Raw genomic sequence first — 24,199 nt, 5'->3', positions numbered from 1 at the left:
GCAAATACAATTCGTCTTCATCTTAAAAAACATAAATTAATATATGATTCGCAACATGGTTTTACAAATGGCCGTTCATATTCAACAAATTTGCTATCTTTTTATTCCAGCATAGTTGAGGCAGGTGATAGTGGTAAGGATTGTGATGTTGTGTACCTTGACTTTGGCAAAGCTTTTGATACAGTGCCACATGAAAGACTGATTAAAAAGATAGAGGTTCATGGTATTGGGGGTGCTATATTAAGTAGGATAAAGATTGGCAGATGAAGTTTAATGCTGATAAATGTAAAGTTTTGAGGCTAAGTAATGATGAAAGGGTTACAAGATACGAGCTAGATGGTGTTGAGAATGCGAAGTCGGATTGCGAAAGGGATCTGGGAGTTATGATTAGTAAGAGTTTAAAACCAAAGGATCAATGCATGAATGTTCGTAATAAGACAAATAGGACACTGGGATTATTAATACTCTATTAATATTCCCTTTGTTATGTCCATTCATCCACTTGTACTGTACGTTCAAGTGAATTTATATCCATTCTATAGTACGGCGGCCAAAACTGAACTGCATAATCTAAATAGGGCCTAACCAGAGCAAGATATAGCTGAAGAACAACACCAGGTGTCTTGTTACTAACGCTTCGATTAAAAGTATCAACACAAGACAGAACGCGAAACAATGGGTATAAATTGGATAAGTTTAGAATTAGGAAAGACTTGGGTAAATACTGGTTCGGTAACAGGGTTATTGATTTGTGTAAAACCAATTATCCCGTAACGTGATGGTGGTGGGGGCCCTCGATTGTTTCAAGCATGGGTTGAACATGTACATGTATATGAGTGGGATTGGGTGGTTATAAATAGGAGCTATTTTGTATGGGCCAAATAGGCCTTCTGCAGTTACCTTCGTTCTTATGTTCTTAAATAATTAACCTTTGATGGTTATTCAAATTGGGGATATCTAACAAGCCATCGGCTTCATGTCATCGTCGAGGCCATTAGAGAGATAGTGGCCCTCAGGTAAATTGGATAATAATAATCATAATAATCTTAATAAATAATCACAACTATTTAAAAAACATACCAAAATATATTTGTCCCCAAATAATATGAACCAAAGAAAATGTAACCTGACTTGGTGTTATAAGCGAGCGTGTACTGTCGACAAAACAAAACCCAGTACTAGACGAGCCATCAGCTGATGTGCCCAGCCTCGTCGCCAAACAAGTCTTACTCTATGCAACAGCATTAAAACCTGACCACATCATAAACATTGACACGTCTCCTAACATTGCTGCTCGTGCAGTCACCTGGAAGAGAAATCTTAACGCAAACTGTACGTACCATAAAGAAGAACCGAAGACGATGAATGATGGCATTTTATCTTTTATGGCATTTTGATTATTTGGTTTCTTTACTGCCGCTAAGCATCCCTCTTAAACGGCCTATTTTGAAACGACACCTTTCGCACTAATCTCCTGGGGTCACGGGGAAGTTAACAAATGTTTCTGTTTTTTTCCGGTTGAACCTTCTGGTAGAGGTGATGATATCCAGCGCCGGCTTTGAATTGAAATTGAAATAAGTTTATTGAGGTAAAATACACACAAAGGGATGAGGCGGTCCGTCTAATTACCAAAAACTACCACATGCTACACACGCTTCAGAAAACTTCCTGGCAATACGTTAGTAATGAATAAATATGATATATTTACTCATTACAATGTTGGTGCTGAACATACAACATGAAAAAACATAATTTTAATCCGAAAAAGTATCTTTTTATAAAGAAATTAGACGAAAATAAAAAGCTGGTGACGCCAAATCAAGTCGACGATCCAAGCTTCGGTTAGGTTAGGTTAGGTTTGGTTAAGTTAGGTTAGGTTAGGTTAGGTTAGGATAGGATAGGTTAGGTTAGGTTAGGTTAGGTTAGGTCAGCCTAACTTAATATATCATATTTATTCATTACTAACGTATTGCCAAGAAGTTTTCTGAAGCGTGTGTAGTATGTGGTAGTTTTTGGTAATTAGACGGACCCGGATGAGGTAGCTCAAGCTATTCTCACCCCGTTCAGTACATCGTGTTAATACATACATAGACACACATCACAAACAATAAACATATTACCAAACATTCTGAGAGATAAACATCTACATTTCCTCCTTTAAGCACCGGCTTGGCCCAGAAGTACTGGGAGTTGGCGAGCGTTTATGGGGCTTGTTGGGTTGTATCACCTGTGGCGGGTCCGTCTAATTACCAAAAACTACCACATACTACACACGCTTCAGAAAACTTCCTGGCAATACGTTAGTAATGAATAAATATGATATATTAAGTTAGGCTGACCTAACCTATCCTAACCTAACCTAACCTAACTTAACCAAACCTAACTTAACCAAACCTAACCTAACCTAACCTAACCTAACCGAAGCTTGGATCGTCGACTTGATTTGGCGTCACCAGCTTTTTATTTTCGTCTAATTTCTTTATAAAAAGATACTTTTTCGGATTAAAATTATGTTTTTTCATGTTGTATGTTCAGCACCAACATTGTAATGAGTAAATATATCATATTTATTCATTACTAACGTATTGCCAGGAAGTTTTCTGAAGCGTGTGTAGCATGTGGTAGTTTTTGGTAATTAGACGGACCGCCTGTGGCCACATTTAAATTGATATATATGTTTGTTTAAGTTTTCCACTTAAATCAACCACTTAAATTAGGCAGGTGATGTGCCTAATGTGCCCTCAGGGTGTGCTTGGCATCTGGCTCTTACCCCACAAGTCACTTTTAAGACAGTGCCTTATATTTGCTCAACAGTGCCTTGAGTTAAAGAGGAGCCTTTTGCAGTTCTGCCATTTAGCTAGGACTTTCATTCGACTACCCAGGGTTCACAGTAGATGATGCCTATACACTATAGTCTGGATGGCATGGTGCTTTTTTTTTATTATTATTGATATTGTGTGGTGTCACTGTGTGTTGAGAGAGTTCTCCAGATGGTCCTCTGTGCAGGGCTATGGTTACCACCTGTTTTGACTCCTGGTTATGCCTTGACATTTGGTGGACATCTTGCTCCTTCTCCACCTTATGGATCACCAGAAAATGTCAAGCTTTATTCCCACTGGGTCTTTATACTTCCATAAGACATTCATATTCAACCATCCAAATTGATATGATGTGAGAGAAGTATCAACATCAAAGGGCCAAGACATTTTAATACTCCCACTAAACTAAATGGCATAACTGGTCAACCTCTAAGTGTTCAAAAGGCAACTTGATAAACCACCTGCAAAGGATACCTGATCAACCAGGTAGTGATTCTTACATCAGGCTGTGAGCAGCTGATCCAAACAGTATGGTTGACCAGACTGCCAACCAGGAGGCCTGATCAGTGACCAGGGCCGTGGAATTGTTGATCCTTGGAACCAACACAAGGTAACCACAAGGTATGGTAAGGAACCCCAACCCACAGCCAGCTTTAATGGTCAGTCCAGAACTGATGAACAATGAACTGATGAGCAGGGTTCATATCCTGGTTGGGGAGAATTTACTGGGTGCCAATCCTTAATTGTAGCCTCTGTTCACCCAACAGTAAAATGAGTACCTGGTTGTTAAACGATTTGGCGGGTTGTATTCCAGGGAAAATAAGGATTAAGCACATGCCCAAAACACTATGCTTGCTAGTGGCTGTACAAAAATGTAAGAACTCTTGTATATATAGTACTGTATATATAAAATATATACAGTATATACTGTATACTGTATATTTTTTAGGTGTAAAGTATTATGTATCTCCTGCCTGCATTGTAGAGAACATAGATTTCCAAATTTTAAGTGGTCCCCTTGGTTGCTTGGTGGCAGTTGTTGGTACTAACAGGTTTGAACTAGTTTAGAGTGAACCAATTGTTCCTTCTGAATCGTTTGTGAAGTCATACAACCATTTCGATGCTTCATTTTCTGCTGACTCTACAGTTGTCTATAAAGCTTCACTGACTTTCTGGATGCTTTCCCAGTACGAGTGATGATGATAGTCACCTGATCTTTGCCTCTCTGTGAAAAGCCAGGTTTTGGCTCTGGTCCCTGATAGGCCAAACAGGACTTGTGCAACTGATATAAACCCCAGTAGTGGTGCTGAGATGGCTTCAGTGTGTCACTGGAGCTCCACCAGAAAGAGTTCATTACATTGTTTCATTACATTCAACACTGGTTATTTGTATCCCTAGGTAAGTGAGCCTAAGGGTATTTTTCTCACTCTCCCTCATACAATCAAATGTGTATATCTACAGTAGTTGAGAGGAAGATTAACTTAACATGCCATCCCACTTTGAAACAATTATTTCATGCATTTTTAGTAAATATAAATATTTAATGTATTCAATGTACAGTATTATATATTGTCATGAGGTTATAATATATCTAAAAATAAGCACATGGATTAGAGCTTGGATAGCCACTTTCTTAGCTTGTGCACTGTGGTATCCCTTGTAAGGGCTCGAATTTTCACTCTTAAGGATTTCTATCCCTTGGCACCTCTGAATAAGCCTATTATGAATGTTACTTGCAATATATATAGTATGTTAATTTTTCAGATGTAAATCACCATGAAAGTATTATCTATGATGGGACGACGGCATTTTCGTCTAGGACAGCACAGGCAATTTTACAGGTATGGTTGATGTACATGACGTGTTATAATTTCAATAAGCAAAAGATTTTCATATTAAAGAACGAATATTAATTTCTGTTGGTTAAATAATTTGTAAATGTTAAGTTAATATTCACTACATGTATAGAAACAAAGCTCACCCCAATGCTCAAACATAATCCTTCCTATTGCCCAAATGCCTTATTTCACCCAGTAGCTTTCCCTCAGAGAGAGGTCACAGTAAAGGTTTCTCCAGGAGGTTCTTATTACCACACAAATGTTTCCCTCTTGTCTACTAATGTGTCCATTCTACCTCAATGTATTGTGCTTCACCCACTCCACAACCTCATGTTTTATTCCCTCTTTCCAAATCTCTGATACATACTTCCTCATTACTATACTGTACCTACTCAATACACAGTTCCTGGTACTAACACCAGCTGCTTTTCTAAAAAAAAAAAAAAAGGATGAAACATCTCTTTCTAGTGGAGCCCTGGTGGCTTCCTGGGACCTACTGAGATTGCTCCATACTAAAAAGTCCCATCAGTTGCGGAAGTTCTGTTTGGCCTATGAGGGACCACAGCAAGAACCAGCCCCCCTCCTCCCCTTACTGAGGTGCAGGGAGCAGGGTGACAATCCACCACTCTACCGGAAAAACCTCTAGAAGGTGGTGAAGCTTTACAGACAACTGAAGGGTTCACAGAAAACAAAGCTGCCTTGAAACCACCAAGTAACTCTACAAACGATTCACACAAAGCAAGGGATTCACTTAAAGAGGTCGAAACTCGTTAGTACCAATTACCACTACCAGGCATTCCAGCCCCAGGCCTCAGCTGACTCCCTTGCTTAATCAGTGCCACCTAACAAAAGATCATGAGTGAGACATGAGTCCTTGTAGTCCTCAATATGCAGCAAAACTGGTTTACAAATGAGTCCCAGGACACAACAGATTGACATGCCAGTAAAACAGAGACCCAGTCACATGTGTGCAACCTCTTGAAGTTCAACTGGCTTGAAATGGGCTACAAACATGCACAACCAAAGCTCTTGGGAGATCACTGCCACATCCAACAGTTCCAACCTGATGTGGAACAAAGCTGTGACAACCGGGAAAAGTGAACACAATCTACCATTGTCTGCAGGACTCCCAGCCCTCCACACCATGTACTCCCAAGGACACTAAGATCTGTAAAAGGTGAGGAAAATGTCGTTGCCACCATGCAAAAGAGGGCATAAAGAAAACAATGCCATGGCTGCACTGCCACAACAGCAACAAAGCCATCTTTCCCATGTAAATGCCAGGTATCAACACAGGAAGTACAACTGATAAAACAAAAGGGCATCAGACCCCAAAAGGTTTAACTTCGGCTCGGGAATACTGAACCCAACAACACACACTCAATCCCAGCAAACCTGTACCAAATGTAGGGACCCGAGATAAACAAAATATCCTCAGTAATACCCGTACATGGAGCCGCCACTGATCCCCAACCCACAGAAAGCCCGACCAATCAGGCAGACCACTAGTGGTGATGAAGCAGCATAAAAAAGAATGAGGAAGACTTAGCTCATGCCCTGCCAAGCAAGCGACTGGGTCCAAGAGAACCCAAACCACCCTCAACGAAGGAGTGTGTGTCAGCCAGCTAGGACAAACAGGGACTGTTTGATGCAGTCAACAGAGAAAGAGGGTTCAATTCTGTGACAGGTACTGAAACAGGCCCAGAGTGGGCCACCAATGCCAACAGAGAAGTGTGGGGTGACGGAAACGCTCACAAGTGAAACTGAAGTGCCAAACTGTACATGGAATCAAACCCTTGGAGGGGTGGGGGAAAGAGGAGACACCATGAAGGGAGAGGGATAAGGAATACCACCCCCAGGAGCTAAATCCCCCACAGTAAGAACAGAGTGCCAATAGGGGAGAAAACCATTTACGGGCCCACCATGGGCTCCCCTCCCAGCCCTGAAAGGCAGCCATGATGGCCCTGAGGCAGAGCCATTCACTGTCCAATTCCAAAGGAGGAGTCATCTTGTGGAGAGGGAGGGAGCAGAGGAAGGAAGTGGTTGTGAAGGCGAAGACTCCACACTCAGTAGGAAGAGACAATTCGATTATCTTTCCTGTCAAAAGGGTAGAGGCCACCCTGTAGCTGACTAAGCTACAGCCCCAGTGAAATAACCTTGCCCTGACTCCAAAACCTGTGGACAATGAGACAGGACCAGGAAGAAACAGACTAGTCACAGGGCATACCACACCACAGGAATGGAGTAGGAGGAGGTGCAGAATGGAGCCCAGGTGGAATAAACAAAGAGCTCCAGCTCCGATACTCAACACAAAGAGGCCAACCTCGGGGCATCCAAATGAGTACCATGCTGCCAACCTGACAAATTGGAAAATCAAACCCATAAGCTACAGCTGCCTAGTAAGCCTCAAGAGAAGAGGGAGGCAGAGAGAGGAGACAAAGTACACAAGGTGCAAGACCCTTGGTTGTAGTGTTTCAGTGGTTTGTTTTGACTTGCTGAATTTCTAGATGCATTCCACATTGAGGTGAATATATCACCTCTCTCTGCACCTCTGTAAAAGGGGGCCAGGTTCTGCCTCTGGTTCCCAGTAGGCCTAAGAACTCCACAGCTGATGTGAAATGGTAGATGGGGAACCATCTCAGTGTATGGCTTCAGGGAGCCCCCAGGGCTCGCCCAAAAATTGGCATTTCATTACATTCAGTGCTGGATTTTTAGTTGCCAAAGATCTTTGGAAAGAATATAGAGTGGTTTGAAGTATAGTACTTATAGATGTCAGCAGGTGATTTATCTTGGTTGAGGATTGATGTGTGCTGTCAATCAAAGATTCACTGGGAACCAACCTTTGCGCTCCCAGCCCCTTAATTGATGGAAAAGACAAAGTGCAGGGTTACTTGTCCTCATCAAAAACGATTTTAATTTTTTTTTTTTTTTTTTTTTTTTTTTTTTTTTTTTTTTTTTTTTTTTTTTTTTTTTTTTTTGCTCAGTGCCTGACATTATCAATGGCCTGGGAGGGGTCCAGTGCAAAGGTATAGGAAAGCTGCAGAGATACCACTCGGAAAACGGCTTTTATTCAACATGATGCGCTGTTTTCAAGTTATTAAGGTATCGAGACGTATATATCTTTGTTTTGCAAAGCTTATTACCATCGTCTTAATGTACAATTGGCAAATTCAGTTGTAATATTGCTGTCATTTACATCACACTCATTTAAAAACCATTTGCCTTGTATCACTGCTGTCTGACCACCTTTATAAAATGAAAAGGCTAACAATTTTTTGTTTCTTTCAGGATCTTGAGGTCAACTGGGGTTTTTATTGTCATCACATTTTTTACTGTTTGGGTATTGCTGCCCCTTGTCTTTCACTACTCACCTGGACTGCAACGCTTCATTGTGTTTCTCCACACAGGTACATAAGTTTCATTGTTTCATGCTATTAATGCATACTGAAATTCTGTAGAATGGAATTTAAAACTGTGATATTGTTGCATGGGATTTTTTCCACTCTCCCATCAGTAAGGAAGTACGACAAGGAGACTGGTGGCAATGGTAAAGACTATCATGGGAGAATGTTAACTGTTAAGAATTAAAGTATTTGTAGGTGAAGAAAATTGAATAGGTGGAAGTGATGGAAGAAGGGCATTGTGAACATTATTTGTTTTGCTGGTGTATGAAGAGTGCAAGATAGAAAACCAGAATATAGATCTGCTGCTAAGGAAAGTGCATTATTGCAGAAGTTGCAGGTACCTGTACAGTATGGCGATAACCTCGTTTGCATAGTAACATTTATGATAACCATATTTATTTATTAAACAATCATAGGATTTTTTTTAAAGTATCCAGGTAAACACTACATCCATATTGACATTATATCCATAGTAGCGTCATTTATGTAAAATCCCAACAATAACAGTTTAAATCAATGTAGATGATAACCTCATTACCCTGTGAATCAATGTATGATGATAAATGATAACTGCACTTTAAGGATTAACCTATATAATTACTGACATGGATTTCATATATTCCTTATCTTCCATATACTATACATGTACGTATTGTAAAATTTTGAAATTTTTTTGTATATGTTTAAAGGTACTGTAAGTTCTTTATGATAATAGTAAGTTCTTTATAATATATAATATCTTTATGATATCTAGGCATTGTATATTTTTGTTTTTACTTCTTTATTGGTTCCAAATATTATATTTAAAATATTTAGTATCGTATATTTTCATATGGATAATTATTCATTTTTCCATTCTAGTTGCCAGCCATGTAGATTTCTCCAGACCTGAACTTCTTGGTCTACTTGGAACCCGGAATTTTTATCTGACAACTGATAAAGATGTTTCTGTTGGAATGTGGTGAGTATTTTCTGAAATTCTCCCCTTCATGGTAGTAGATGCATTTATTTTGTTAAGCTCATTCTTCCATGTCATTATGATCACATGGCTCTGCTGAAGCTTTATATTAACAGTAATAGTGTAAAGAGCCTGTCAAAGATTGGAAATGAAGTGACTTGACAAGTGCAGTACTTTACATAATGCGCAGAATAAGTTAGCATTAGTTATATACTTTTGAAAAGTATTTAAAAATTATGAAAAGGCCCTTTTAGTGTGCTGACAAACATGATTTTCTGGATTCCAGAGAAGCATACTATTCTTGCCTTTCAGTAAGAAAAATGAATGCCAGTCCCTCCTGTGATACGGCAGTTCTTCGTTTGTTACCAGCCAACAGCTGTTTTGGGGGTGGAGGGAAAACCAAGCAAAACAGCAGCAGAGGCCACTTTTAATGTAAATTAAATGAGAAGGGCAGCACAAAAAAATTTAAATAAAATTGCATAAATGATGTTAGGTGTGAGACACAACTAATGAGAAGAGTAGATATGAGAAGGGTGAAAAATCAAAGGTGGTGAGAGGGTTTTAGAGGGGTTAGTTGTATGGTCAGATATGTACTGTAATTGATAAATATATTTTGTATTTTTGGTATGCATTGGAACTTGTTTTGCAGCAGATGAAGTCTAGTTCAAATTGGCTAGAACAATGCAACACCATTCAAGTGGTTTTGCATTGTTTGCATTATTATCACAAATTATGTCTATTTCAGAACAAGAATTGTGTATTACATTTTGTTACATACAGTACAGGTATATCTAAATTTTATCCTTAGGCACATCTTGCCACTCTCTCTGGTTCACTCTGCTCCTGAAGTAAAATCTGATGAACGTGACGCATGGTTCGAGAAAAGCTTGAAAAATGGTGACCCAATTATTCTTTATTTACATGGTAATAAAGGTTCCAGAGGAGAGAAGCACAGAATAGAAATGTATAATGTCCTTCGTCAAATGGATTACCATATTATCACCTTCGATTATAGAGGTATGTGGTACTCTTTAGCTGGATATATTTTTTTGACTGCACTCAAATTGGTAGCACTTCATTTTTCAGTATTATTTAACTAAGTTCCAAACATTTTTAACATTGAGCCTGATGTAATAATTTCATTGTAGTCTGCAAAAATCATCTCATGAAGTGCTGTAGTTGGAACATCTCTGCATTTGACATTATAAAAAAATAAATTTGTAAATTTTGAGAACTTACTGGCCTTGAAATTCTGGTATGTTAATCTTTCAATAAAAGTCAAGTCTTAAGTTTCATTTTAACTTTCATTTTGTAAAATTGGCATGTAGTGACATCATGCAAGTGAGAGATAAATATGAAAAACTTATTTTATTACAAAAAATTAAAATTACTTTCAACATACTGTACTTAGTAAAGTTATCCCTCCCAGAGTGAATTGTCTTTGTTGAATTATTTATAACAGGAAATATTGCACATTCTTGAAGATACTGTAATCATGCACTATTTAAATTGTAAATTAAAAATAAACTAACTGAATAAATATTTTTCCAAAAACTCACTGGTTTTAAAGACAAATGGATGATCATTTTTTTCTTGGATTTGGATATTTCTTAGTAATCCAGTGAAAAGAAGCATTGGTCGATTCCTGTTAGATTTTTGTATGTGGTGATCATATCACCTCTTTTTCTTCTATCTTCTAGTTCAGGCATGTTTAATGTCTGTGGTCTCTCCTCGTAACTCAGTTTTTTTAATTCCAGAATCCATTTTGTAGCATGTCGCTGCTCCAGTTTCTTTGTGCTTCTTGAGATTTGGTCACCATACAACTGCTGCATATTAAAATTTTGGTCTCACATAAGTCATGAACAGTTTCTTTAGCATTTCACTATCCATATAATTAAAAGGAAGTCTGAAGTTCGAAAGCAATGCATACTCTACTCTCACAAAGTTCTTTATGTATTCCTCTGGTGACAGCTTACTATCCAAAACCACCCCTAGGTCTCGTTCTTTATTAGATTTCTGTAATTCCATTCCACATAATTTGTAAGTTGTGTATGGTCTATTTTCTCCGAATCCACATTCCATAATCCGGCATTTATCCACGTTGCATTTCATTTGCCACTTTACACTCAAATTACTTATTTTACCGAGATCAATTTGATAAAGACCCGAAGGCTCCCCCGGCATCCATCCCTCCCTCCGGTCAGGGGTGTTTTAGCGTGTTTTTGACATCCAGCCTAAAAACTGGATGTTGGATCGCTGGCGTGGTTGTCTGGGGCTCCCCCTTTCCCCTTCCGGGGAGGAGGGATGTGTAGACGTCGGCGCGGTGACGTGATGACATCATGCTAGTTGTTAGTTTTCATTTGGGGAGTTCTGTCCACTCGTTCTGCTTTCGGTAGCAATGTTTTCACCAGAATAGGGGTTTGTTTTAGGGCGCCTACCTTTCTGGGTGCCAGACCCGGTTGATGGCAGACATAGAATGCTTCCAACCACACGGGGGGTTTCTATAGGCCATTGCTCCTTGTGCCTCTCTGAGAGGGCCAGGTTCTGGCTCGTGGTCCCCGGTAGGCAAGAACTCCATGCACTTTGACTGATGCCAGAAAGCTAATAGTAACATATCAGCCTGGATAGCTCCGGGGAGCCTCCGGGTCTCACCCAGAAAATGGCGTTTCATTACATTTAACAGTGGTTTTTTGGCAATTAAGCTTTCTAAGCTTCAGTTTGTGGACCCCTTGTTCTAGACGTTGCAGGTTTTAAAAATTCCTCCTCATCAGCTCGGTCGATTTCTGTCCCAATTTAGGGTGTGGTAATCATATTATTTAACAAAGTTCAAAACATTTTTAACACTTGAGCCTGATATAATAGTTCCAGCCAGCCTAATCTGCAGAAATTCTTGTTAGCAATTCTTGTCCTCAGAGGAAAACTCTTGTTTTCTTCTTTCTACATGCTTTTGCATATTTAATGCCTCTAGGCTTTCCTAGTAGCTCTTGGTTTTTTTATATCTGGATGCCATTTAGTAGCATGCCTTTGCATCTTTTGTAGTGTGTGTGTGTGTATTGGGGGCTGGAAATAAGGGTTGTGTTTACATGGGGGGAAGGAAAGAGGGGTTGTGTGTGTGTATTTTGGGGGATGGAAAGAGGGGTTGTGTGTGTATGGAAGGGGTGGGGGGGGGGGGCTGGAAATAGTGGCTGTGTGTTTAGAGGGGGAGGATGGGGGCAGGAAAAGGACTTGTGTGTGAATGGGGAGGATGGAAAAGTTGTGTGTGTGTCTGGGGGTGGAAAGAGGGGTTGAGTTTGTGGGGAAGTAGTGTATCTCTTCTTGCCTTAAGACATCTTTGTGTAATGTTTGCAGGCTATGCAGATTCATCAGCTGTTGACCCAAGTGAAGAAGGTTTGGTAATGGATGGAAAGGTTATCTTTAATTACCTCCTTGAGAATGCTGGTACATCCCCAATTTTTGTCTGGGGTCACTCACTTGGTACTGGGTAAGTTTAAATTGATAATAATTAGCAATTCATTGTGTCAGGGAAGAGGCAGCCAGTTTATACATACAGTACATGTTAGGCTTATATCGAGGTCTTCCCCCAGGGTCGAATTACTGACCCCGAGGATGCAACCCCAAAACAAGCTGACTAACTTGCTATCTTGTTTGAAGTTGCGCCATGCAGATGGGTCACATCGAATGAAGGATATCTGTTTGGCCTACCAGGGACTGGTGCCAAAACCTGTTCCCCCTCACAGAGATTCAAAGAGCAAGTAACAATTCACCACCACTCCAGGAAAACATCCAGAAAGTCAGTGAAGCTTTACAGTCAACTGAAGGATTAATGAAGACCAAAACCTCAAAAACCTTAGCTTCCAAGCTAAGTGTTGCCATCCTTGGACTTGTTCCTGTGGGGCCCATTTGCATTGTTCTCTGTTTTATATTTTAGTTTTTGCTTTGTGTGCATATTTTCTATCCAGCTTATTGTGTGGGCGTGGTTTTGTACTGACAAAGACATCTTTTCTTGTGTGTTTGGGAGTTTGCTGCTGAGAGGCCAGGTCACTGGGCTCTTAGGGTTATTCAAGAGTCTTTGATCTTCTCTGTTTGGACCCATGGCTGGGGGCATTATGTTGGTTTGGCCAGGGCACACTGGGGTTTGTGTGTTTGTTTATACGGTATACCACAGTTGCCAGGCATAGCAATGATGTTTTAGCTGCACTTGGCATCTGTCGTCTGGTGAGTGGTCTCAGTGTCTGGGTATCCTGCTTGGCTAGCTACATTCAGGCCTTGGTAATCCTCTCCCAGGTCTTTGGCTTGGTTTTGGTTTGGTCCTCCAAGCCTGCACTTGCCATGTGTAAATTTGAAGGGTGCTCATCATCTTTGCTACCAGACTATGGTCATTCTTTCTGCATCTGACATGCTACCTGTTGGGTTAGTGACACCTACAGCCCTGAGTCCTGTGTGGTTTGTTCCCACTGGGTCTCCATATAGACTGATTTAGTTTACAATGCAGAAGCTTTCAGACAGCTGTCCTTCTGTGATGAGTGGGCCAGGTTTTGGCTCTGGTCCCCAGTAGGCCAAACAGAACTCCAGCATCTGATGTGACCTATTTGCATGGAGCAATCTCAGTGAAATAGCTTAAGGGACCCACCAGAGCTTGTCTAGAAAAAGGCATTTCATTACATTAAATACTAGGTATCTAGTTCTTATATGTGCAGACAAGTATTATTGCAAAGTCACTTGTTTGGTATTATTGGAAAGCTCAGATAAAATTCAAATTTACATTATTTTAATATTATTATAACTTTTCTAATAATAGTACAAAAATTAATGAATTTGGGAATTTTATTGAAAATGCTTAAACATATAAACACAAACACACATTAATATTTTTTAATACATGTGCATGTTAAGTCGGTCTTTGGTGGGTGTCATTATCTGTGTTTTATCTATAGTTAGCATCTTCTCCTCCCTCAGCGTGTCATGTCATGCAGTATCAGAACTGTGCAGAGAGAATAAATGCCCACGAGGGTTGGTACTTGAAGCACCATTTAATAATCTTCATGATGAAGTGTTACTTAATCCTTTATCTCGGGTAGGTGTATATAATATTTCTTGGATACATATGCTGCACGAGTCTCCTCACTAAAACTAATAACATTTTTCAAACTTGGTTTTCAAATATTTAATTTATATAATTTTTATTATATTCATAAGGATTGTATTTTTATTGAACAAATGTCATCAACCAATACACATCTGTCACTTTATTAAGAACTTCTTTGTAGAAAATGTTTCCACAGTTAAGACTGGTATGAACAACAACACTTTCGAATTTTACTTACATTTGAATTTATATTCAAAGTAATAAAACACCAAAGAAATGAAGAATGCCATGCCAGTATTCATGGTGTCTCACACCTGGCTGACAGTACTTGGGGATTTCAATCATGGAGAAGTAGACTAGGGAAGATGTAACAGAGAACAAGGGTAGTGAAAACAGTGGACAAACGCTTCCTGTGACAACATATTAGACATCCTACGAGAGCAAGGGGCAGGGGCTCCACCAGTTACCATAGACCTGGTAATCACCTAAAATGAATATGATGTAGCGAACTTAAAAAATAAGGTGCCACTACAAGCCAGTGACCACTGCTTTACTGTGTTTGATAACATTGTAGAACTTAAAGATGGAATTGAATCCAGAAACAGAGTAGAGAGTGCGATAGATTACAGAATTGAGAGAACTACAAGATGACTAGGGCACATCTGCAAAATGTTCAACAGGAGACTGAAATGGAATGAAAATCGGTGAATGAAATAACAGAATTTGTAATGAAGAAATACATATAAACAACAGACCAGTTCATACTTCTCAGGAGAGAAGTAGCTACAAAGGGAAAAAGCAACTGTTGGTTCAACAGTGTAATGAGTAAAAGGAGAGGACAAACATGCTGGAAAAAATATAGGGACATAAGTACAGTACAGTACAGGTGCAAATAGGGAGGTACTTACGAGGGTCAGAAATTAGTACACCAATTAGGAGGACAATGGAGCGGCAGTTTGAAAATTATATTGTGATGAAACACACAACCAGCCTAAATTAAGGTGATGCAGTCATATACAGTGGTACCTCGGAATGCGATTGTCCCTGTATGCGAGGTTTTCGGAAGGCGAGGTGTATTTACTCCAAAAATTTGTCTCAGAAGGCGAGGGTTACTTCGGGAGGCGAGTTTGGACGCGAGTTTGTTGATACGCGTACAGCCGACCTAGCGCGTTCGTCGCCCCTCCGCCCCGCCGCCCCTCAGTTTATTATTGTCTCGCGCTCAGTGACTACCCCCACATCAATTCTTCTCGCGGATTTTCAGTGTTTTGTTGGATTTTTGGTGATTTGTCTATACAATTTGTTATTATATATCTCACCATGGGTCCCAAGAAAGCCAGTGGTAAGGATAAAGGCCAGAAAGCTCATGTGAGGATGACAATAGAGGAGAAACAAGAGATCATTCGGAAGCATGAGAACGGTACACGTGTTGTTGAACTTTGTAGGCAGTACAACAAAGCCACATCAACAATATGCACTATACTTAAGAAGAAAAATAAGATTATGGGTGCTAAAGTGGCAAAATGAGTAAGAACATTAACGGCACAAAGACCACAAATACTTGAAGAAGTGGAAAAGTTGTTATTAATTTGGATACACGACAAGGAGTTGAGGGGTGATAGTGTTTCGGAGGCCATTATTTGTGAGAAAGCCAGGGTGTTGCACGAAGACCTTCTAAAGAATACCCCTGCAATGAGTGATGCAGATAAGAAAGAGTTTAAGGCAAGCAGGGGCTGGTTTGAAAAATTTAGAAAGAGAAGTGGTATCCATAGTGTTACAAGGCATGGGGTTATGTGATGTGATTATGGAAGGGGACTCCCCTTCCAAACAGTAACTCCTCTCCTCCTCCCCCCTCCTCACCATCTTCCATACGCCTACAGCACTCGACAGCAAGGTAAGTAATAACTGGAACACAGTTTTGTAGGTTTATTTAGATGAATTAGGTAAATTAGGTATAAAAATTTAGTTTGATGTGGGGTTTTTTGGTAGTCAGGAATGGATTAATTCATTTCCCTTTATTTCTTATGGGGAAATTAACTTCGGAATGCGAGTTTTCGGAAGGCGAGGCGTCTCCAGGAACGGATTAAACTCTTATTCTGAGGTATGCCTGTACTGTATAGAGAAAATTGACATGTTGGTGGAGACAAGGACAAACACACTTTAAGAATGGCAAAGAATTGTGAGAGGAACTTGCTAAGAGGTCTCAGGTCTACAAACTGAAACTAACTTGGTGTCGAATGCTATTGTAGAAGAGGTAAAAAGACATCAGGAGGAACTGGATGTAGCAAAAGTAGCATCCAACCTGAAAGAAGCTACAGTTATCCATTAACTATGGGTTTCAACATAACACTACTGAGAGGAGAGGTTCTGGGAATCTGGAAAAGGGCAAATTTACTTCCAATGTTTAAGGAAAGGGACAGACATGAAGCACTAATCTACAGACCAGTGTAACTAACATGCATTCCACGCAGAATGCCGTAAAAAGTCATCAAGAAAAAGTTGAACATTTGGAGAGAGTAAATTTTGTAACTAAGGCACAACATGGACTCGTAAAGAAAAATTATGCTGAACAAACTTGATGGAATTGTATGGTGTGCAAAAGCTTTTATTACAGTAAATTTGGTCTTCCTCCTTCCTCTAGTGTCGAATGGACCTACTCAGCTCTTTCTTCCTCTTGCTGTCACATCATTTGCATTTCTTTGGAGAAGGGTGTGCTTGTGATGATCCCATCCTTGCAGAAGGTGCGTCTTCTTCCATGTCCCCAAGCAAGTTACCTTGAAGCCTTGCTTCATTCTGGACCTGTCTGTGTTTCCCACATTCCAGATGACTATCATGTCCTAGGTTCACCAGGTTGTTTTAAGCAATATTTAGTTTATATCTCTGGATCTTCAGAAAGCCTACTTTCATGTACTTTATAGTACTTTATTCTCAACACTATTTTATTATATGACTTGAATTTTCCTTCCTCATGCATATCATTTATTTTAAAATGCATTTTTACTTTGTTACAAAAAGTGGATTTTGTGCTTCATTTATCTGCAGATATATGAAGTTACTTTAATCCATATTATTGTAATAAATATAAGGATAAATATAACATCAATCTGAGTCACTAAATACTATGGATGTTTTTATCTCTACTAAATTAATAAATAAATAATTACAAAAATGTTTCTTCTGTATTTTATAAGTACTGTAATGTAATGTTACTTGTTTATCCACAGGTCTTTCTCCACTTGCCATATTTTGACTGGGCTTTCATAGATCCTCTGAGAAAAATTGGAGCCGAATTCCAGAGTGATAAACATATTGTCCACATTACTTGCCCAATTGTCATTCTTCATGCTCATGATGATAATATTGTGCCTATTGAGCTTGGACGCAAGGTATATAAGTACTTTGTAATTTTTGTTTACTTTTTTTTTTTTACACAGGTGGGTACAGGAGTAGATGACTGTTGATTTATGTTAGTAGGTATTGAGCTTTCTCTTTCCGTAGCTCATGTTAGGCCTTACCATACTAGCTTTCCCCTGGAACTTTTATTACCTTATTATCTGTACAGTATACATTAAACCAATTTCCTTTATTTCCCTATATGTCATGTACGGAATCAATATCACAAGAATCCCATTTTCTGGAGGAGCCTCTTGTGGCTTCCTGAAGCTATCTTGCTGAGATGGCTTTCCCCTATTGAGTCACATCAGCCAAAGGAATCCTGTTTGGCCTACTGGGACTAAAGCCAAAACCTGACCCCTCCCCCTTCCCCTCCCCTCACAGTTGGGGGGTGCTAGGGAGTCTTACATTCACCAACACTGAGAAAGCATCTAGAAAGTAAACGAAGCAATATATATATAAACAACTGCAAGATTTACATAAAAACAAAGCACTGAAACAGACAAATGACTCCACAGCTGATTCACTCGATTCCAAATGATTCACTTAAAACTAGCTTTAATCCCTCTAGTGCAAATGGCAGTCAACAGGTGGTGCCATGGGAGCTCCAGGCTTCCGCTCTGGCTGACAGGCAGTCCTGTCACTGGTATCCGAAAAATCAGACCTTCCCAAGTCACAGGCCTTAGGCAAGTCCCACTTCTTTTCAAAGATAAGTGATGGCCATCCTGTAGACTTTGTCCTGTGGGGGCCATTTTCTTGTGTGATGTTACTAACTTTTAATACTTGCTTTATGTGCATGTGTTTATAAGCCTCACTTCTTGAGTGGACTTGATCTATCTATTCACAACGAGCTGCATGTATTTAGGGCAGCCCTTTCGTTAGTATTCATGGTCTCGGTTGGTCATGTGTTCCACTGGGCTGTGTTTCCCAGCCCATCATATCATCTTTAATCTAGTATCTGTTGTCTGTCATTCTCCTTGGTAAGTTTCATGTTTGCCTCTTTCTCTGTGGCTAGTTAGCTTTAAGGAGCCACCAAGGGACTCCCCCAGAAAATCAGCACTGACTGTATTGAAACATCTCATTTTGGTTGATCCCTGTTGGTTCCTTGACTCCTTCCCTCCCTATCAGGTTCATCAGTTTATTGTACATCAACTCTGTGCGGACCAGCAGCCAGCTGTTGGTCAGGAGCTCTAGGCCACTTCATAGCAACCATCGGCACTAACAGGTTCAAGCTAGTTTTGAGTGATCCAATTGTTTTGAATGAATGAAGAGTTGTTTGGCTTTTTTTATCCTTCAATTTCTATGAACCTTGAAGTGATCTGTATTACTCCGCTGACTTTATGGCTGCTTTCCCGGTGAGGGTGATTATAATAATTCCCTGCTCTTTGCACCTTTGTTAGGATGGGGGGGGAGGTCCTGGCTTTGGTCCCCCAGTAGGTCAAACTGGGTGTCTGATGTGACTCAGTAGTGCGAAGCCATCTCGGTGAGATAGATTAGAGAGCCACAAGGGCTCTACAAGAAAGAGGCATTTCATTATATTCATTGCTGGGCCTTAATAATGATTGTATATATGTAGCTTTTATCACCAAATTCTTTACCAGTACAGTAGTTGCTCTATGGAATTTTTTTTACATAGAGATGAGACTTGTATGTATTGTTATATTAAGTGTGCACTGTAAATAATTTTCATATATATATAATTTTGACACAGAGTTGCTCCCAAATGACTTTGCTCCTCGTAGTTTGTCTGAGCAAGTTCGCACTGTACTAAAAAATAAGAGAGATGGTTTTTTTTTTGTTTTTTTTTTAAGGGAGGGCACATTTACAACTCTCAAACAAAAACCTGGAAAAAGTTCTATACTTAGTCATCCACATGATAGCATGCATGAATCAATCACTTGTGTGTTGTGTGTGTGTTTGTTTTAGTTAAAATAGTAACCCCAGTGAAGTGATCTGAATAAAGAGGCGGCTAGGCACCATACCATAAACTGAACATTTAAGCATGAACCACCTATGCAAAAACAGGCAAAACTTCATCAGGCTCTGCAGGGTTGATTTTGCTCACAGAGACCTACACCAGGCACAAAGTGAAACTAGCCACCTCCCTTAAACCTGTAGTCTAGTTGGTGCTACCATCTGCTGACAGTTGGGGCAAATGGGTAGTTGATAATTGCATAGTTTCAGAGTGACATTTGACTATCTTACATGGTCCAAAGATTCTACACAGAGGATCTTGTGGTTTGTGATACCCTTTGGTCTTATAGTAGGCAGTTTCTCTTTGTGGGGGAATTGAGAAATGCTCTCCATTAAGACAAAATTATTTGCATCATTACTGTGTATCAGTGAGGTTCAAAATCACCCTGCTCTGTGTGCTAGCAGTGATTAATGTAAACCCAGTGTTTTACCTCAAAGCAGCTACCGAACAGGAATTGCACAGAATTTGTTTTCTAAGATTCTGCATTAAAAGTTAACTAAGGCTTTTCCCACTCTTTTTTTTTTTTTTAAATTGTTCACTTTCTAGCATGAATTAAATATTGAAAGTTCTCTTTGCACTTAATTTTCAGCTTGAGAGAGCAGCACAGCAGAGACAACTTAGAGAAGGTTTACCACTCAAGTTTATTCAATTTGATGCTAAATTTGGTTATGGTCACAATCACATATCCAGAGCACCTGAGTTTGAAGCAGTTATAAGGTAACAGTATAATTTGTTTATATTTGCATTATCTTTTGATATTAACATTTTGCTACTGTTAAATGTTGGACTGTACCTTCAAAGTCTTTGATTCCTAGGTATAGAGCTTAATAATTTCATACTGTTTTATGGTGGCCTCCTGAGTAGCTTCCTATAACTTTAGGGAACTGGTTTCATATTATCTCCCATTCATATCAGGTTCCTGAGACTTGCATGTCTGGTAGCAACCAGGACTAGAATTTAGATTTCTGAGGCGAGAGGAACATGTGGCGCTTTATGGATCAATCCACAAATAACAAGAATTATCTAGAAAGTCATAGGTGAAAACAACAAAAACCATTAGAAAATAATGAAAGTAAATAATGCCAATGATAGCAACAAATAGATAACCCTTATATAATTGCCCTCAGCTGCCAGCTCAGGCCACCCATAATCTTGTCAATTTGCTTTTCACTAACAAGCCAGATATTACCGTGTTCATGTGCCCAACCTGAGTTTCCAGACTGTGTACTCGAGCAGGATTCCCAGACTAGTTTCTGATCTGGGCTCCCAAATCGAATGCCAGAGCCAGATTCCAGAGCTCCCTTGTATGAGTTAGGTTTTTGTGCCAAAGCTGGGTTCTTAGGCTGTATGCCCAAGCCACATTATTGGACCGCATGCTAGAGACAATTTCTTGGGCCACGCGCCAGAGCCAGGTTCTCAGGCCACGCTCCAGAGCCAGCTTATCAGGCCATGCGCCAGAGCCAGGTTCTCAGGCCATGCACCAGAGCCAGCTTATCAGGCCATGCACCAGAGCTAGCTTCTCAGGCCATGTTCTAGAGCTAGCTTCTCAGGCCACGTGTCAGAGCCAGCTTATCAGGCCATGTTCCAGAGCTAGCTTCTCAGGCCATGCACCAGAGCCAGCTTATCAGGCCATGTTCCAGAGCTAGCTTCTCAGGCCACGTGTCAGAGCCAGCTTATCAGGCCATGTTCCAGAGCTAGCTTCTCAGGCCACGTGTCAGAGCCAGCTTATCAGGCCATGTTCCAGAGCCAGCTTCTCAGGCCACGTGTCAGAGCCAGCTTCTCAGGCCACATGCCAGAGCCGTTTCTCAGGTCACGTGCCAGAGCCATCTTTGTAGGCTGTGTGCTGAATTGTGCCCATGCCTGATCTGAGGGGGGCCTGACGGTAAATGGACAGCGCACAGGATTCGTAGTCCTAAGGTTCCAGGTTTGATCCTTGGCGGAGGCAGAAACAAATTGGCAGAGTTTCTTTCACCCTGATGAGGTTCACCTAGCAGTAAATAGGTACTTGGGAGTTAGACTGCTGCTACAGGCTGCTTCCTTGGATGTGTAACAAAAAGGAGGCCTGGTCGAGGACCGGGCCACGGGGACACTAAGCCCTGAAATCATCTCGAGATAACCTCAAGATATGCCAGCACTGTCCTGTGAGCTTCTAGGATTATCATACCCACTAGTATTTCTGAGTGTGTATTAGGAAGCATAATCATGTACATAGTGTGTGTGAAAGAGTCTATAGTTATGTCAATGGAAAAATGGTATTGTAATTTAATGTACCTATGGCAAAAAAATATGGCAAGTGCACACATGATTAGTCTAGATACAGCTGTAGAAAGAAAATACACATAACTTTCATACTTATCCATAATGTAAATTGCAAAGAAGAGAGAGAATATGCACAAGCAGAACAATCAGTCTCGAGAGTGATGGGGTGGTTTGTTGAGGTGATCTCGTAATGGTAAGTTTTACCTGTCAAGCTTTGTCCACATTGCTCAAATGCTAAAAAGAAAAGAAATTTTTGTTTTATATAAATTTAGATATCATTAAATGCATTGTAGTGTCATTGAAACACTAAAGTGTTATTGGTGAACTTTTACACCAGTGTGTTCCCAGCAGGCAGGCCAGGTCAGGCCAGATATGAATGAAGGAAAACAGGCTAGCAGACAGGAAGGATAGAATCACAAGCAGTGCCAATTGACTTTTATAGTTTTTATTCCCCCATCCTCCCATATTTGTGTGTATCATGATGTAACACCTTAGCAAACCACATCCTTCCTATATTCTCTCATCTCCCTCCCTCCCTCCAACCTTAGTTTTGATCTCTTAAGTATTTTTGTGTGCAGGAATGTACCATTTATGCCCTAAAATGTTTACAAAATCCATGATATTTTCTTGTAAATATTTAAATGATTATTTATGAACACTTGCATCAGCAACATGTATACTGTATATTGCATTCTATATCAACACTTAAATCTTTTACTTGTCACATACTGTATGTATTATCATTTACACAGTGACTACCTATATTTATCCATGTTATTATGTGGTGGTGATGTGGAAATAGAACTACAGTTGAACTACCTAGGAAATCTTGCTTATAAATACAATAGCATGTCTGGCAGCACCTTTATAGTTCCCTATTTTCCTGCTCATTGAGTCCTTTCTTACCCAACCTTGCTTGGGTGGGAGGTACTGTATTTATATAGGGTTTCTCTTGACCCTCTTTCAACCTTTTTGCACAATAGTGCTACATATGGTAGCACTTTGGTTGTTTCTGATTAATTATTGAAAGTTCTTGAGCTACCAATTGATTCTTGAGACGACCAAACCACACTTCAGAAAATGAGGGAACGACAACATTTCAGTCCATCCTAGACCAAATGAAGTCAGGTAATAGAGAGAGAGTGGAAGAGAGAAATAAATAAGATTAGTTAGTTCGAAGAGAGAGATTTGATTGTTGTGAAATTTTAGTGTGTCATAGGGTGCAGTTACCTTTGGAAGGATGTGGTATGATTCCTTGTGATCTCCCAGCTTGTTTGGTTTGGTTGGCAAGACAATTTTAAATAGTAAATGTTCTTCGGGGAATGGCTTGGTGCTCGGAACCTTATACACTGTTAGTATCCTTCTGGAGATTCAATGTCAAGGCAAAGGTTAGCTACAGTGGTGCTGCTGCTGCTCAGAATAGTGTGTTTCATTCCACTTAATGTAGTCTAAACTAAAAAAAAAAGTCCTGCAATTAAAAAAAAATTGACACTTCAAAATACTGCAATACAAAATAAAACTACATCTTGATTTCAGCATGAAAATTAAACATTTTTCATGTAAATCATAATTAAAGCTTATGTCTTTGATAGGGTTTACAAGTACAGTAGTATCATCATTGTCATCAATATTATTAATTAAAATATGTTATTAATTTTCCATATTTTTCAGAGATTTTATCAGTGGTGCATAAAGGATGGCAAGCAATTTTAATCCCAGGACAAAGCAAGAAGGGGAAAGAGAAAAAACTTGAAGAATTGGAGAAACAAATTAAGCATTTAATTTATTGTAATGATATTCATTACTGGTTTGACAGTGCATTTTCTGGAAGGAGCTCCTTGGTGGCTTCCTGAAGCTGTATCGCTGAGATAGCTTCCCACTACCGAGTCACATCAGTCATAGGACATCAGTCATAGCGTACCGGAGACCAAAGCAAGAACTCGGTCACTTCATAAAGGCAGAGAGAGAGAGAGAGAGCTGAGGAATGTTATGATTACCCCACACCAAGAAAATATCAAGAAAGGAGGCGAACAATACAAACAATTGCATGGTTTACAAAAACGAAACATTGAAACTGCCAACATACTTTGCAAGATACACTCAAAACAAATTGCTTCATGGAGCCAATGGGGCTCTACCAGAAAAAGGCTTTTCATTACATTTAATGCTGTTTTTTATGTAAAATAGGTATTAATTTGATATTCAAAGCTTTGAAGATATTAAGATGTTTCCCTTAGATCGTTCAAACCTTATTCAAATTCCCTAGGATGTTCAAACCTTATTCAAATTCCCTTAGATGTTCAAACCTTATTCAAATTCCCTTAGATGTTCAAACCTTATTCAAATTCCCTTAGATGTTCAAACCTTATTCAAATTCCCTTAGATGTTCAAACATGGTACAACCCTTGAAATTCACATGTGTATAAATTAATAAATAAATAAATATATATAAATATAATATAATTCGCAA

General features: G+C 39.6%; 1 protein-coding gene and 1 long non-coding RNA gene across 8 annotated transcripts in view; one reads left to right on the top strand and one right to left on the bottom strand.

The window, feature by feature from the left end:
* The window catches only part of LOC138359172 (uncharacterized), a 209,684-nt gene that overhangs the window by 162,682 nt on the left and 22,803 nt on the right, over window positions 1–24,199 (bottom strand). The window lies entirely within an intron of this gene.
* The window catches only part of LOC123773333 (lysophosphatidylserine lipase ABHD12), a 27,936-nt gene extending 3,737 nt beyond the window's left edge, over window positions 1–24,199 (top strand). For 4 of the 7 annotated variants that reach the window (XM_069318101.1, XM_069318100.1, XM_045766978.2 and 1 more), the window contains exons 2-10: window positions 4,584–4,660; window positions 7,946–8,064; window positions 8,923–9,022; window positions 9,828–10,036; window positions 12,368–12,500; window positions 13,976–14,093; window positions 17,327–17,488; window positions 20,060–20,187; window positions 23,401–24,199. In XM_069318101.1, coding sequence (XP_069174202.1) covers window positions 4,596–4,660; window positions 7,946–8,064; window positions 8,923–9,022; window positions 9,828–10,036; window positions 12,368–12,500; window positions 13,976–14,093; window positions 17,327–17,488; window positions 20,060–20,187; window positions 23,401–23,422 — 1,056 coding nt within the window. In that variant the 5' untranslated portion in view covers window positions 4,584–4,595 and the 3' untranslated portion in view covers window positions 23,423–24,199. Of the gene's footprint in view, window positions 1–1,148; window positions 1,333–4,057; window positions 4,218–4,583; window positions 4,661–7,945; window positions 8,065–8,922; window positions 9,023–9,827; window positions 10,037–12,367; window positions 12,501–13,975; window positions 14,094–17,326; window positions 17,489–20,059; window positions 20,192–23,400 lie in introns of those variants that run through there. The other 3 variants (XM_045766976.1, XM_069318099.1, XM_045766980.1) reach the window with 3 other exon arrangements.

This window comes from Procambarus clarkii, chromosome 89 (genome assembly GCF_040958095.1).
Source record: "Procambarus clarkii isolate CNS0578487 chromosome 89, FALCON_Pclarkii_2.0, whole genome shotgun sequence".
NCBI lineage: Eukaryota > Metazoa > Arthropoda > Malacostraca > Decapoda > Cambaridae > Procambarus > Procambarus clarkii.
This window is presented reverse-complemented; position numbering and strand designations above follow the sequence as displayed.